Source organism: Hevea brasiliensis, chromosome 3 (assembly GCF_030052815.1).
Source record: "Hevea brasiliensis isolate MT/VB/25A 57/8 chromosome 3, ASM3005281v1, whole genome shotgun sequence".
In the NCBI taxonomy this organism is placed as follows: domain Eukaryota; kingdom Viridiplantae; phylum Streptophyta; class Magnoliopsida; order Malpighiales; family Euphorbiaceae; genus Hevea; species Hevea brasiliensis.
In genome coordinates, this window is record NC_079495.1 from 89,202,511 (window position 1) to 89,219,497 (window position 16,987).

The 16,987-nt window shown below is 32.7% G+C and overlaps 1 protein-coding gene across 1 annotated transcript; it reads right to left on the reverse strand.

Moving 5' to 3' along the window:
- Positions 1-11,617: 11,617 nt before the first annotated feature.
- On the reverse strand, positions 11,618-15,694 carry LOC110666668 (scarecrow-like protein 13). The gene is made up of 2 exons (XM_021827238.2): positions 15,551-15,694; positions 11,618-13,737 (listed from the first exon to the last, which is right to left on the reverse strand). The coding sequence occupies exon 2, from the start codon at positions 13,511-13,513 to the stop codon at positions 11,852-11,854; it is 1,662 nt and encodes a 553-aa protein (XP_021682930.2). The 5' UTR covers positions 13,514-13,737; positions 15,551-15,694; the 3' UTR covers positions 11,618-11,851.
- Positions 15,695-16,987: the final 1,293 nt, after the last annotated feature.

The following is a 16,987-nucleotide window of genomic DNA, read 5'->3' on the forward strand; positions in this document are numbered from 1 at the left end:
TATAACTAAGAGATTAGAAACCTCATTCGGGAGATGCAACCTAGGGGATTAAAATTGAATAAAAAGTACATGCAGATGATAGACTTCTAATAATTTTCCCCCTACATTAATAAAACTAAGTTAATAAGCAATAACTAAACAACACATGGTAAAATAGAGCATATTGTGATCATTTTCAAGAGCCCAAATAGCAGAGAAACTTGAGATCATAAATACACATGATAACTTCATTTAGCTTTATGCAAGGATCACCTAGGTTTTCCTATAATTATAGGGTATAAATTTAGGCAATGCAAAGTAGACAGGAAAATTGATGAATCAAGAATTATATTGTGTGGAAAAATTATAGATTCCAAAAGAAACTCTTGATAACTTAATTTGCAAAGATTCATTCATTCATAACAATACCTTAAGTTAACACTGCAACTTTTAATATCATTCTGCTGTGTAACATCCTTCCCAATTTTAATAGATGTCACTAGAACAACCTCTCCTTCAACTTTAGTTATTTGTGGAAGACTCTCACCTGCAATAGGAGAAAGAGTCAAGTCATTAATTTCATGGGCACTAAAAAAAATCTCAAGAAATACATAAATAAATAAATAAAGATAACAAGTAAAATCTTTAAGCACCTAGAAGACCAATCAGTGCGCTTATGCAATTCAAAACAGACATTTTCAGTCCCATATCCAGGCCTGTTCTAAAGTATATTGCAAATTCACAAAGATTCCCATTGTCCACAATAAGAAATTAAAATCAACTGAGTACACCAATTGCGAGGACATACGATAGCTTCACATGTAATGAGAAAATCCAGCCAAACCCCTTTAATAAGCAAAAAGAACGAAAGAAAGCAAACAGGGAAAGCAACACAGTAACAAAGATTTACGAGTACTAAATCCACAAATAAAGATCAATTCCTGTGAACAAAGAGTAATGCTCCAGCCAATTAAAGTAGGAATTCAAATACTAAAATTGAACAATTAACAACCCACTAACGAAAACCAACTCTAATTTTTTTTTGCTCTTTGAATAACCCTAAAAATGAGCCCTATCTCAAAATTTCTACTTTTTGCTTTGTCAAAATTTAAGGTTGAGACTAAAATAATAAGGGAGAGCCAGAGATAATAACTACAAGCTTGGCTAAGAATATTTATGATTGATAGGAACATACTATAACAGAGAATGCAGGACTTGCAGTTAGTGTACCTCAAATTCATGGGACAATGATTCAACCTAAGAAACAATTCAAACAAGAATAAGAGGTCCCGATGATGGCTTCAGCTCAAGGAATGGCAACGTGTACTAAAGCAGAGGGAAGCACCGAAAACGGGCCTGACCAAAGGAAAGGAACACTACTATGACGGCATTGAAGATAATGTTGCATTAGGCTAGTAGTGAAAAGGGGTTTGGTTCAGATCAATTGGTGAAGGAATGGCATTAATTAAGGCAGCGGGTTGTTTTGTGAGGGAAATGAACTTAGGTTTGTAGAGAGCTATTTTTGTAGTCTAAAACAGAGGAGAAAGCCAAAGGGAGATCAAGGATGGATAAGGAGCTGAAGGAGGATACAGCAAGTTTTCAGAAGAGAGTGAGAGGAGGAAAAGAGATTAGCGAGAATGGGACAAAAAAAATAGAGGGAAATTTATTTTGCCAAAAACAATTGGCACTAAGTTTTTTTTTTTTAAGAAATTCAATTGAGAATTTTATTTTATTTTATTAATATTATTAATTTTTTTTAGTTATTTTCGCTAATATTATGAAAAATGCTAAAATAATAAATTTTAAATTAAATGTTAACTTGCATATGTTTCAAATTATTAAAATTAAAATATTATAAATTATAAATTTTATATTATGAAAAATTATAAATAAAAAATAAGAAAATTATTAAACCTATTTTATATAAAGCATATTGCAATAATATATGTAATTCGCTTATTTTTTGATATATTAATTTTCTTATGTTAATAAATCAAGTAATTTCTATCTTTAGAAAAAAAAATATTTATTTCAAAATTAAACAAGATAATTCCTTATTATATCCCAGTAATGTGCCATAAATCACAATAATTTGTCAAAGTCGAGAATAACGAATTTATTCAATTCAATCATATATGTACAATGAAAACACTCTGATCATTTATTATAATAGGATTTATACATGACCACCATAATCATGGCTATAATAAAACCATTATACATAAAATAGTTATATTTCCCTAGAGATACTGTTGTGTTTTCTTAGGTCACCAAATGCAAGTGGTTAAACCTTGGGTTGCCTAAAGGATGAAAAATGGTGAGGTTTACGGTCTAATTGCAACCATTCTGACACTCAAGTTAGAGAGAATTTCAGGAATGCTTTCAAGAGTAATGTTACAGTAATAGTATAGGAGTGCGTGCAAAAAAAAATACCTGAGTAGGCATTGAAAACCCATCTACACTGTGATAGGAGACAATCCGGCACTTGATCTAGGATTCTATTGGTTAACGACAAGCTATCCACCTCCGTATGCTACAAAATCATACATTATCAGCATGATTCCCCACAATGATTGCACATTCCATTTCCAACAACTTTTGTCATCTAGCCATGTCATGCCAAGGTCGTTCTTACATTCCAAATTCTATCTCGATCAAACTAACACTATCTAAATTGTAGCCTAGTTTGACTGATCTCTTTGTGACATTTATTATGAAATTAATTAACGATACATAACAAACAAATTACTTTAATAAAGTATCATATAGAAAGTAATAACATGTTACAGTATATCCGAGTAAGTTATGTCACACGGTGTACCGGAACACTCTATTTTATCTTAATTAATTTTCATCATAGTTTTGAATATAACTTGTGAAATATAATTCATTTAAGTCATTTATTGAAATTATAATTTATTTGAGGTTCCGAAAATTTTATAGAAAATCCGACAGAGTACCGGCTAAAAATGGAGAAAACAGTTCTTCGGAACCTGTGACAAACACTTCCAAAATCATTTCCAAACAATCCCAACTCCATTTCATCAACAAAGTCTCAATATGATTTTCAACAACCTTTCCATTACTCAAACATTCATTTCTCATGGTACTCATATACAAACAATAAATAAATACTCAAATTTTCCATTTATAACCACAATTTTCATTATTTACATGAACATCAAAATACATTACATAAGTTTCAATTATACAAAAGGAAATAAAAGTTAATTACAAAATACCAAAATGAAACCTAGTGTCCTACCAATGCACTGTGGATGATGAGGTGACACGGATACTATGCAGAGCTGCAGGAGGTCTCACCCAGTCTGCGGTCTACTGGGCTCTCGGTCAGTATCTCCAGAACCTACGCGTTGCAAAAGCAACGCGCTAAGCAATAATGCTTAGTGGTGCAATAATAAAATAAAAGGAAATAACATAAAATAAATATGTATTGAATGTATCGATGTCTTACTTGTTTTGTACTTGTTATATTCATTATTTCATTAAATTTATCCACTTTCATTTTTTTGGTTGCCCAAATAACCTATACTGGACGACTGGACTGGATAAACGGGTAAACTGACACTGGGTATCTAGTACCTCGGGCCGTCACACCATCGGTCACATATGCATCTCCCGGTGTGCAACAGAACAGCAAATAAACTGTAATGACAATAGGCACAAGGCCAAATATCAACACAATGTCAGAATGGCTAAAAGCCATGAAATCACAGAATGGCATAATGCCATGTGCAGTACTGCTAACTGAACCCTATTGGCATGCCAAACTATCCAAACCAATCTTGTTAGGTATACTAGGGCATTTAATACTTTTGAATTCTTCAATTTTTGAATTTTAAGTTTTGGTGTCACTATTCACTTCACTAGTCAACAAAAATGTTGACTTTTGTATAGAAAATAGGTACATTGGTTTTAACACTCCCAATGTACCACATTTTGCATTTAAAACTTGTTGGAATTAATCACCAATACCATTCCTAAGCTTAAAACTAGGAGAGCAGAATTTTCAATTTTTGTACCCTAATTTTACTGTTCCATTAGTTACTGTTGCAATGGGAATTTGAGAAAGTGATAAACATGAAAGTTGTTCCTTATTTTGTCTAGTTGAATTTCTTTTTTTGAATCACTTCATTTGGAGTTTTGTAGCTCCAGTTATGGTCCAAAAACCACAGCTGGCCGGATTGAAAAATTGCAGAACTGACCATATCTACAGTGCAGTGAACAGTGACTGCAACTGCCTTGTTGGATAGGTTCTGGACATAATTTGTGGTAGGTTTCTTCATAAAAGTTGTTTGTCTATATCTTAACTTGTTGCTGTAAAAATTTCAGGTCAATTGGGCCATTCTACAATGAGTTATGGCCAAATGAACAATTACTGTTCATTTGGTCATTCTGCAGAATCTGGTTGCAGGACATCCGGATTGGGGCCAGTTTTTAGTCCACTTGCTTTGGTCTTTTGGGCATGGTTTCTTCACCAAAATTGTGCCATTATGTGTCTAGTTTCATGTCCAATTGGCCAAACACCAATTGAACCTACACAGCCAAAGTTATGGCTGTCCAAACAGGCTGGACTCACAGCCACACCTACTGCTCTCACTAGGCAGCCACATCAAATCAGTTTGTAATGCTATAGTTCACTCCAAATTATGGCCAACTTACCTAAAATGGTCACTAATTGACCATTAGAATGTTCATTCACCATTACATAAGCAAAGTCCAAATTTCTCTCAAAACCCTAATTCCTAATTACTCCAATCTTACATTATACATACAACTAAGGTTTTTAATTCACTTATACACATCAAGGGACATCCCTAGATTTTAATTCCATTCAAGCCATCAAACTCAAGAAAGTTCATGGCTGTTGAAAATTTGAAGAAATTCTAACATGTATAATTTGCTTCAAATTTTACAATTCCTTAACTTAAATTGATGTTCTAACAAGAATTAAAAGAGTAAGAGAGAAAAATATGGCACTAACCTCACTTGAGAGCTTTTCAAGAGCTCTAATTCTTCACCTTTTCTCTTTCTTTTTGCTGCCTAAGGGTTGTTCAAGGTGCAAGGATGAGTTTTAGTGAAAGGAGTAGGAGGGTTTATGGTGAAATGAAGAGGGAAATGGAGCTTGATGGAGTGTTAATGGAGGTTTGGGTCAAGGGCATGATTTCGGCTGGTTTGAGGAAGAAAAGGGCAGATGGTATTTTAATTTCTTTTGTCTCAATTATCTCTTTTTATTAGTTAATTAAGTGGTTGTTTAAATGTAATTGGTGGAAACTTTTAAATGACATCATAATGATGTCATAATTTGCATTATATTGTATTTTCTTTTCTTTTCTTTTCTACTAACTTCAAATTAATTTTTCATCAATATTAATTCATATTTTATGTCATAATAATTATTTACTCAACTGGACAAGTCGGCCAAAAATCGCCTCTGAATGCGAAATGACCAAAATGCCCTCCGTTTGGCTTAACGGGTCAAAATTGTCTATACTGATTGAAAATTTTTTCTAAATATTTTCTTGGCATTCTAATGCCATAATAACCTCAATGACCCTTCTCTGGAGTCCCAAAAATTATTTTATGAATTTTTCCCTAGGTCTAGGGCTCCTAGTTGCGAGAACCGCAACTTCCCTCTGGGTTACCCATCACTTGGGCACCGGCTCATTTGACTTAATTGTATTTTATTTCTAAAATTTTTACTAAATTTTTCTTATTAATATTTGAGTTAATTATGGTCCCTCACTTTAGTTTAAATATTTTTCCGAACGTTCTAGCTGTCCGGACCGACACTGGTCACCGGAACAGTAGAATGTACGGAGTTGCTACAGGGAGGGTGTTACATAACAAGAAAATATACATTCTCTACAATGATAGATAAGCTTTGTTTAATATTAAATTTTATATAATATTTATAAATATTTAAATAAAATAAAATTTATTTCCCTTTAATTTTATGTACCAAGCTTATTGTGATCGGTAATTACCAACTATATCTAATGGTCAGTATTTATTTTTTCGTGAGAATTTTAAATTTTCATTTTTTATTTTTTAGTTTAATTTTACCTAATAAATCCAATTTAGTTAGTAATTACCAACTATTTCGAATAGTCGATATATTTTTTAGCATTCTAAAATTTTATATCCTTTATTTTTGTTTAAATTTATGTACTAAATTCAATTTAGTCGATACTTACTAAAATATTAGTCGATATAGTTTTTGAGCATTTCAAAATTTCTTTTTTTTTTTGTTTGATGTTACCTACTAAATTCAAAATAATCGGTAACTACCAACTATAATGAGCGATTGGTATATTTTTGAACATTTTACAATTTCATTTCTTTTTTTGTTTCGTTTAATTTTACTTACTAAATTCTGAATAGCCTGTAATTTCTAACTATAACAAGTTGGTATTTTTTTGGCATTTTAAAATTTCCCCTTTTTTTTTGTTAACTTTACCTACTAAATGACATTTAGTCTGTAATTACAAACTATAACTAGTAATTGGTATTTCTTTGGCATTTTAAATTTCATTTTTTATTTTTTGGTTTAATTTTACATACTAAGTCCAATTGAGTTGATAATTATCAACTATATTGAGTAGCTGGTATTTTTTTTTTAGTATTTTACAATTTCATTTTTTTTTATTTAATTTTACATACTAAATGTAAAATAGTCAGTCATTACCAACTATAACAACTATATAGATCTTGTTCATGGATTAAGGAACATGTGCAAAAACTCTATTTGCCTTTGTCTTTCTATGAGTCTCTTCCTTTTTTGTGTATGGCATCACCACTCCCTTTGGTGGCATCCACTAATTCAAAACTTAATTTGAAAGCCATATTTGGACCCGGATGTTTTTGGGATGCCCCTAATAGCCAACAAATGGCAAGTTCTTTTACTTTTGTGGATCCTATTTCAATAGGAACTTGCTGAGTCGATCCATCTACACATCTTGCTTTTACTGCTATATCGGGAGTTACTCCATGTATTGTTTGATGTAAAACAGATAGTGGATTTGTTTCTGTCTTTTGTTGAATCTTTTTCATGGTTTGATAGATAATTTTATACACCAATGGTTTTTTTTTTTCGTGTTTTATAATACGATTAACCAACATGTTAACTAATCAATTACAATAAATTAGATTGGACTTTGCATTTTTTTTCTTTTGCAGTATGTCAACGAGACATGAGGTGCAAGTGGTTGTCAAGAATTAGTTTTCCCTTTATAAGGGCTAATAAAATCATTTATTTTGGCTTTTTTGTTGGGTGGATCTCAAAAGATATGAAAGACCTCCCTCTAAGGTGTACATACGACTTTTATCAAACACGGCTTTTCAGAGAATTATATATATATATATATATATATATCTATAAGATATAGTATGAAATTCTATTTACTCACTTTAAATTAAGGATCTATTTCCCTCCTTTTCCTATTGGGATTGGAAATCCTATATTTTATATATCCATACGATTGATTCCTTGGGTTTCTGAAATAGTGTAAACATAAGTGCTTTGAATTGTTGCTGTTTGACTCAGATTTGTTCTGAAAAAGTCGAGGCATTTTGAATTATTTGTTGACACTGACAAAGTCAAGGAAAACCTTAGAAATTATTCTAATATTGGACTTTGGAGGTATAATAGTTTTGAGTCAAATCTCTTTAGAAAGAAGATCTTTTGTCTCACAGTATCCTGCTCTTATCCCCTTACGAAACTTTCGTTATTGGGTTAGCTATACACTTTACATGTTTCTAGCGATTCACATGGCATTATCAAATGATACAAGTCTTGGGTAAGAATCTACAATGCACTAGAACACTCTTATTGATGATCTTTTACTCCGACAGCATCTAGGGTTCCTCAAACAATGTAATATCTCACACCAAGTAAATGGGTAATGAGCAGTCTGAACCAAATGACACCCGGACACTCGGATAAAAGAGTCATTCGCCCAATTATACTAGCGATACTCAGATCACTTTCAAGGATAAGGATCTTGAGATATCTGCCATTATCAAAATCTCATCCGTATGAGGACTCAACCAGAGAAGTAGACTCTTAGTTTTACTCAATTATAGACTCCTAATCCTAATAGGAATTCTCATTAAAGGCTTATATAAGAGCCATCAGATATGCACACTACTCAATTTTTACTCATCTATTTTATGGTCCAGTTCTCATCACTAACTTAGGTATCAGAGCGATGCTCATCTAACCCACCTGGTGCTCTTCTCTCTTGTAGATCCTTAAACTCGACATCCATGATCCCTTGGAAAGGAGAGCAACATCATTAATACAATTATCAAAAATGAATATTAATATTACTTAGCATAATAAAAAAAATGATTTTCCCTCTCCCTTCACACTTTTATTTTTGGTATTTATAAAACTTAGGGAAAAGTACAATTTAATACCTTATGCTTTCAAAGTACAATTTAATACCCTATACTTTCACACGTTTTCAATTCACGGATTGAACTAAGTTTTGTTGCAAATCAAGGATTATACTATCGTGCTGTTAGCAAATCAAGGAAAACTTGGTTAACGCCATTAATTGTAATGATGTGGTGTTGATGTGACATGCTGATGTCATCACCATGTTTGACGTGGCATGCTAACTTCAATGCCACATCATCAAAGTAATGCCATGTCAGTGCCACACATAATCCAATCCCTGAATTGCAAAGGGTTGAAAGTATAAGTCCCTAAATTGCAAATAAAACAAAGTTCTAATTATGAATGCTAAAAGCGTAAAAATTTCAAAAGTACATGGAAAAAAATTAGGAAAAAGAGGGAGGGATTAGGGAGGGAGGGAGATGGAGAGAAATTTAAAATATATATATATTAGAAAAAGAAGGTGGCATAGGGGGGAGAGAGAGAGTGGGAGAGATATGGAGCAAAAGAGACATAATGAGATAGTAAGGGAGAAAGAGATATAGGAAGAGAGGCAAGGGAGAGTCTCTCTCTCTCTCTCTCTCTCTCTCTCTTCATATATCTCTTCCATTTTTTTCTCTCCCTCTCTCTACCCTATATCTCTCTTTTTTCCTATTTGCCTCTTTCTATATCTCATTTTATCTCTTATTTCTTGTCCAAGTCTCCTAGTCTCTTTCACTTCAACTAATTAAGAGATAAAAAAATTAGGAGAGAGAGTGAGAAAGAGAGGGAGACAGAGTGACTTGATGAGAGGAGAGAGAGGAGAGAAAAAAGAGATAGAGAGGTAAACAAGAAAGAGAGAGGCATGGGAGAGAGAGAGAGAAAGTGAAAGAGAGAGATACAGATTGACTCTCTCTCTGTCTCTCTCCCTTTCTCCCCCCCCCCCCCCCCCCCCCTCTCTCATGCCAACCTTTTTTTCCTAACTTTTTTTTTTAATTTCTTCCCTATCCCTCTCTTTCCTAATTTTTCCATGTACTTTCAAAATTTTTACGCTTTTAGCATTTAGGGTTGAATCTTTATTTTATTTTCAATTTAGGGACTTATACTTTGAACTTTACAATTCATGGATTAGCCTATGTGTGGCGCTAATGTGGCAACACTTTGATGACGTGGAGATGACATTAGCACGCCACTTCAGACATGGTGCTGATATCAGCATGCTATATCAGCATCACATCTACACAGTTAATGCCGTTAACCACTTAATTCCCAAAGACTTGATTCCCAAAGTGCTAATGGCATGATAGTATAATCCTCGATTTGTAATGAAACTTAGTTCAATCCTCAAATTGAAGATGCGTGAAAGTACAAGGTACTAAATTATAATTTCCCCTAAAACTTATTTGTGAAAATAAATAAAATTTTATGTATTTAAAATTAAAAATATCTCTCCACCCACATCTCTCTCTAAAACATATCTCTACACCTACCTCTCTCCCCATCCCCCCCTCCCCCCCACTCCCTCTCTCCCTCCCACCCACTGTCATCCAATAATATATATATATATATATATATATATATATATATATATATATACATCCACCCACATGTTAATTATTATTATGTATGTGCTAAAATGATTATTATTTTTATTATTGACTTTTTTATATGAATTTTTAATCACTAAATAAATAAAAAAGTTTTATATTTTTTTCACAAATAAGTTCCATTAATACCGTCAAAAAACATGAGGGGAGAAAGGGGGGAAATTATTTTTTTTTTTATTATGCAAAGTAACATAAGTATTCATTTTGACAATTGCATTAAGTAAAAAAATAATATTTTTTATTAAATTATGTCAAAATTAATCCACTCGTTATAAATGAAATAAATATATAGAATTAATTAAAATTGATAAAAGTCGAAAAGTTTTGACTCTTTTTTATTATTAAAGTTATACTATATCAGTAATAATATATAAAATAATATTTTTATCATGTTAGTCGCCGCATCAACAACATAATAAAAAATTAAAGTTCATACTTCATCAGCTATTATGTTAGCAATATGTAAAAAAAAATAATATTTTTGGTATGTCAATGCCACATCAGCGATTATTTTACCCAATTTGGGTTCAAAGCCACAATTAACACCGTTCCCAATTATGTCAAAATTGACCAGACAAAAATATTTTAACTATAATTGACAAACCTCATAAAATTTGGACTTACTATAATAGACAATAAAATTCACTATTCTTTTAATATAATAATATTGGATCTTTCTACTTAGTGACAATCTTGACAAAATATATATCTTCTAAGTAATCATCGATGCTTTATTTGATTTGGATGACAAAATAATATTTCTAGATCTTTCATATCCGCATATGATATATACAAATAAGTTGAAGTCACTATATGTCAATGGAGGAACAAGTCTTCCTATCAGGCTCTATTGGTAGGAGATCCACATATGTACATCAAGATCTAAAATTTCTAACCAAATAAAACGAGTGATCATACTTTTATTTATAATAAGTAAAAATTAAACCTTTACGATAGAAGGGACAACCATACAAATGAAGACAAATAAATTCAAGATTTATTGAGAAGAATAGATCTTAAAACAAATTCTCAATATCCATTTCAGAAAAGGCACAGATATGAGAATTATTGAAAAAATTCAGAAAAATAAAAATACAAAAACCAGAAAAGAAAGGAAGAAGAAATGATTTAAATGAGGGAGGAAGGGCTGTCACCAATAAGAATCAACCTCTCCCTCAAGCCTAATTGTGAGTTAAAAGAGTTTGTTGAAAGAGAATTTTAGAAAAAGAAAGTCAAAGAAAATTAGATGTTCAAAGAAAATAGATAAAGGAAAAGTTTTTTTGCCCCTCCTTTCAATAAACTTTTGACCATAAAATGGAGCATTTTCTTCAATTCATCAAATCTCATAATCTATAGATCAAATTTAATTTTGTTAAATGAAACACCTTTGAATCTTCTCCAGTTCAATTTGTCTTAATATTTCTTTATTGTTTAAATCTATCAATGACTCAACTTACTAATAAATCATTGACTACTAAGGTAATATTTAATTCCACATAATACCATCCTGCATTAATAAATTGTTAAACTTCTGAGATATGCATACAAGACTACACTCACTAAACCTTACATCATTTGCTAGCTTTCCAGAAGAACTGAAACTATCTCATTTCAGTTCAAAAAACGTGTAGGTTCTGAAACAGATACTAATTATTGCTAGAAGATAAATTGCAGCATAATGCGGAACTGTTTTTATTTCATTCCGCAGCGGGCGATGTACAGTGAAATCTAAGAGTTGAGTATTTGAACTGACACTAGTATCTGAAAAATAGCTATTCTCAATTACTTCTACAAAGACAAACATCACTACAGGTCATAACTTAAAACTTTCGTAGCAAAACAGCAATGACAAATTTTACAGATGTTAAAGAACTCCACTGCTACTATCAGGGCTTCGCCTCCAAGCAGAAAAGGTTGCCATGGGTGTGTTCATCCACCAAAGGTAAAGAGCACCATCCTTCTCTTGAAGTCCATAGTTCCTATCATATTCTCTCAATAAATCTCTGACAGCACCTGTCACCATGGAAGTTAGTGGGTACTGAGTAAATCCAGCCATATTAAATCGCAAACTCCACTTCCCAAAGAGTTCGTGTCGTTCAACCCTGTCAGCTCCCTCACAAGCAATCATATTGACAATGTCGCGAGCCACACAGTGTTGCTCAGCATTTATCCTCTGCTTGTCATCCCTAGAGGATCCAGCATCAATTGATTCAAACATAGCGGCATAATATTCTAGTGTTGCCTTGAACCTTGGAAGGAATGGCTTAGTATTAGTGTTAGATTCTTGCTCAATGAGCGTCACAACCTTTGGTGACAAACTCTTTACCAGCCTTAACAGTCGGTCTCTGTGATTCCATGTGTTCACACTCTCATCTGGCATGTGGTGCAATACATATGGAAAATTCACAACCACAGCTTCTCCAGGCTGCAACCCAAGATGTTCAAGTTGAACCTCACAACCAGACATGGCGGCATCATAGAACTCAAATGGCACATTGCATGACTCAGCAAAACATGATAGCTTGTGCCCTACAATAGGAAGTCCACCACCACGAGCATGAGCTGACTGGGGATCATCAACACCAGTTATGCGAATTGACGGGGGGCCACCTGGCCGATCTGCAAGTGACTTGATTAAGTACATCCACTGGGTGCCCTGTGCAATCTGGAAATCAATTATGTGAATTCTAGGCTCATACACCATAGCTTCACGGATGACAACATTGGCAGCTGTGTATGCAAACCTCCAGTAGGGACAGATCTTAAAGAGAATACCCATGTAAGTCATCAGATCTGAGCTCAGTGGTGCATCACACTTCAAGGCTCTGTAGATTTTACTTCCTGAGAGTTCCACCCTTGCTCTGAGCCCTTCCAACATGTAAGCTCCCAAACGCTGCATTGGCTCCCCAGAGACTGAAACCATTTGCTCCAACATATGCATTAAACCTGCAGCTCTTTGTATATCACCATCAGATACAGACTGAGCACAGGCAAAGAGCACCTGTTTTATGTCTAACCTAGGGATCATTTCTACCATTTGGTTCCAGTCCCAACTTGCTAATCGATCAGCTTGATGGAAGCAGAAATCACAGTTTTTTGTAATGTCTGATTCAGACCCCAGTAACAAAAATTCCAGTTCCCTTAATTTCTGCCTCATTAGTAGATTGTCATCATCAGCAGATGAAGATCCACTCATTGGAGATCCATATATGTTATCAGGAGAATGATGAGGATCTGATAGGTACGAATGTGAACCTTGGGGTGAAAAGGGACTTCTGTTGGATGAGACACTGGCAGCAGGTGAATCATAGACAACAAAACCTCCAGTAGCCGTGGAAGATTCCAAGGTAAAGTATTCGTCCTTGTAGTTTTGAAAGGACACAGTGGTTCCTTGATTGCCGACATCTGAGAATACATTGTTGTCTAAAATTTGTATATGAGGCAAACCATATTGATCAATCTCTTGTGGTTGGTGGTAAAACCCGTGAATACCAGCTGAACTTTTGTGTTTCTGAGATGTTTGCATCTAAAACTAGCCTCTGATTGACTTGATGTTCTCAATAGATATAATAAACTTTTCAATGTGAATTGCTCCCTTTACTTGATAAAGTAACTAATTTCCAAAAGCTACATGCTACTATTCAGCAGACATTGATAAATAGTCGAGCATAATATAATTCACTTGCGACCACAAATTTTGGGGGCCTTGTCTCTATTATCTACAGCAATGTATTAACAGATCACTATTGTCTGCAAACAGAAAGGGGGGACAAAGTAAGATAATAGAGTCAACACAATTAATCTTAGTGAAAAAGCAGAAAAAATAAGTGAAAAGGTCAGGACTCAGGTTTTGGATGATACGTTTTAGTAGCGAAGGAGATTGTTAATAGCAAAGTACAATATAGTTGAGATTATCATTGCTCCTACTCAGAAAAGAGGTTAAAACGTAATCTTATGAAGTGAGATCAAGACAGCAAAGTCATTTTGGAGGGCCACTGTATTTCCAGGCTGCTAAGGCTCAGCCCGGAACTTTGCTCTCATGCCCTAATCAACTACTATTATGATACTCACACTGACCCCATGACCATTTGATCAGGTATCAATTGCAGGTAATTAAATTTGGTCACCAAGGCCAATAAGAAAAAGGAAAAATTACAGTCCTTCATCTTTACCTCTTCTTTTTGACTTTCAAATCAAAAGCTAGAAAGACCAATAGAAAAAGGACAAAACATTCCACTCGAAACATCCAAAACAATTAACCAAAAAGTCAGTCAATCCACAGACTGAGATGAGCACAAGGAAAAAATTAACATAGAATAGATCATTGACTTTCATTTCATTGGTAGAAAAGGCTGAATGCACTTCTTTTTATAAAGAAACTTCAGATTTTGCCATAACATATGCAAAATACTTGGATGCGAGAATTTTTGAAGGGAGGACTACCATACAGCTACCGTATTAGTAGAAAGTTTTTAAAAGGGCATTTTCCATTTGCTCCAGATAAGAAAAAGTTTATAAGAACAGATGCAAACAACATACAAGTTAGGACTAAAAGGTCGCTTGTTTCCACCTTCAACCACATTAGTAGTACTCATTATGCAATAGTGAAGACTTGCAAGTATACCACCACCTCGTAAGATTGAAGCACAGCAGTTAACCGATTGATCATCAGTTATCACAATAGTGGAAAAACAAGGGGACAAATGAAAACAAAATTGACCTATATCATCAACCGTCCGAAAAAGCCATTCTTAGAATCAGAACCTCTAGCATCAAGCAAAAAAAAGAAAAAGTAATTTCAGAATGGATCCTGAAATTTGCAGTAGCACTGTGGATACTGTCACACTGATTGAACTCTTCGTTGAATAAAAGCATAAAAAGCTACCGAGTACAAAGAGGAAAAGGTACTTTAAAGGCTAAAAGGCACAGGTAGTGGGCAAACCGACAAGCAAACCAAGGGGAAATTTTTGAGGGGGTAAAAAAGAACAACTAATAAGATTAAAATTCACCCAGATGCCAAAAGCATAAAATCCTATTTCCACATATATACATATATATACGAAAATTATAAAAAATAAAAAAAAAAAAGACAAAAGAAAAATGTGTGACAGCAAACAGCTTGAGTTATATATAGGGCAAATGAAATTAATCTCCTGATTAACATAAGAATTTAGCTTCTAAGAACAATCCAAACCCAAAAATTAAACTTGAGACCCATGCCTTCTGGGTTAATAGTTTAAATCAAAGATAAAATTAACCACAGTTTTATCAATAGGAGAATCAAAGCTTCTTCTAAACTTTCCCAAGAAGCTCAGTTACAATTGAAACAAGACAAGAAAATCCACTTCAATGAATTCTAGAACTTGCCCATATCCTCAAACATATCAATTCACACAATTAATGAACCTGGACTTCAAATTCATCCAAACAATAGTCAGTCAAATCCAACAAGAACAACCAAAAAAGGATTTTTTTTTTTTTTTAAAGGCACAAAACCCAAATCAAAACCACTCATAATTATCATGTATAATGGTGATTTAGTAAGTATTTACTCGGAGCATACCTTAGGTATAAGCTCTCCTTAGGTTCCGGGCTTGGGTTTGTTTTTGTGATTCTTCTCCTCCAATTGCAGAGACCAGAGAGGAACCTTTGCTGTCTGCTTCTTCTCACAAAATAGAAATGATGTGCCGGTTGGCTTTTGTAGAGTACATTTATGATCAGATCGCACTAACAGATGCCCCTCAGTTTTCTTCATATTTACAATTAGCCCACACAAACGTGTGTAGAATTTTGGAATATATTCAGCCACTCGGAGTCGGAGCGCATCAAATTTAATTATTACAAATTTAATTATAATTATTTGAGAGTTAATTTAGTTATTAAATTTTTATATTGTTTAAACTTAATAAGTTATAAATTTGAGTTAAAACACAAATTTATTATTTATTTAAATTTTAAAATTCATAAATAATTTTATTTAAAATTTTAATAGTGATTTAATATTTTAAAATTTTCATATATTCTAAAAATAAAATTTAAATCTCAAAATAGAATTTAGTGAAGCTGAATCAAGTATCAAAGATACAATTTCTGAATTGAATGGAGTTTTTTTTTCTAAGGCATATTTTGAAATAAGTCATTTATAAGAAAAAATTCAATTAAATTTTTATATAATTAATTTTATTTTTTAAAAAATTAAATTAAAAATAATTAAATATTTTTATTATAAATAAAAAATAATTAAATTAAATTCTTATAAAATTTATTTTTTCAAATAAAGGAAAAGAATATAATATCATGATTTGATTATTTTTAATACTTTATTAATGACCACTAAATTAACCAATTTCCTTTGGTTTCTAATCCGCAACTAATTTACTTATAAAAAGATATAAATAATATAAAATCTAACATATATATAATAATTAATTAATATTACTAAATTTTCTAAATAAAAAGATATTTTTAAAAAATTAGAAAACCTAATAATTTTAAATATTAACATTTTGTGGGCTTTAAATAATGAGAAAATAGTGGAATACTTGTTATCTTTGTCATAGGTGAAAGTGTAGACCCTACTTGGGAGACTAATCCATGGCGTGTAAGAGAGGAAACATAAATAAATGAGGACAAGTTGGTCAAGGAGCAAGAAATTTGGAATCTTCCAAGTTGTGGTGTCTCTCTAAGGACTTTGAAAATAATGTGACATGTATGTGATGTTGAATCCTGAGTGTAAGTTGGTGAAGTAGTTGTTAAATAAACAAACCTATGGTAAGCATTACTTCATAAATCATGATCAATTCAATGATGAATATCTATAAAAGGATCAATTAAAACGTAGGTCTCAATAGCTAAAAGACCTTACAAAGGAAGTTGGCCAGTCGCATAACTATAAAGTAATTTTTGGTGTCAAAAATAAATATTAAAAAAATTAAATGACATTTTAATAAAAATTAGAGATTAAAATGTAAATATAAAATATTAAAAGAATTAAATTAAA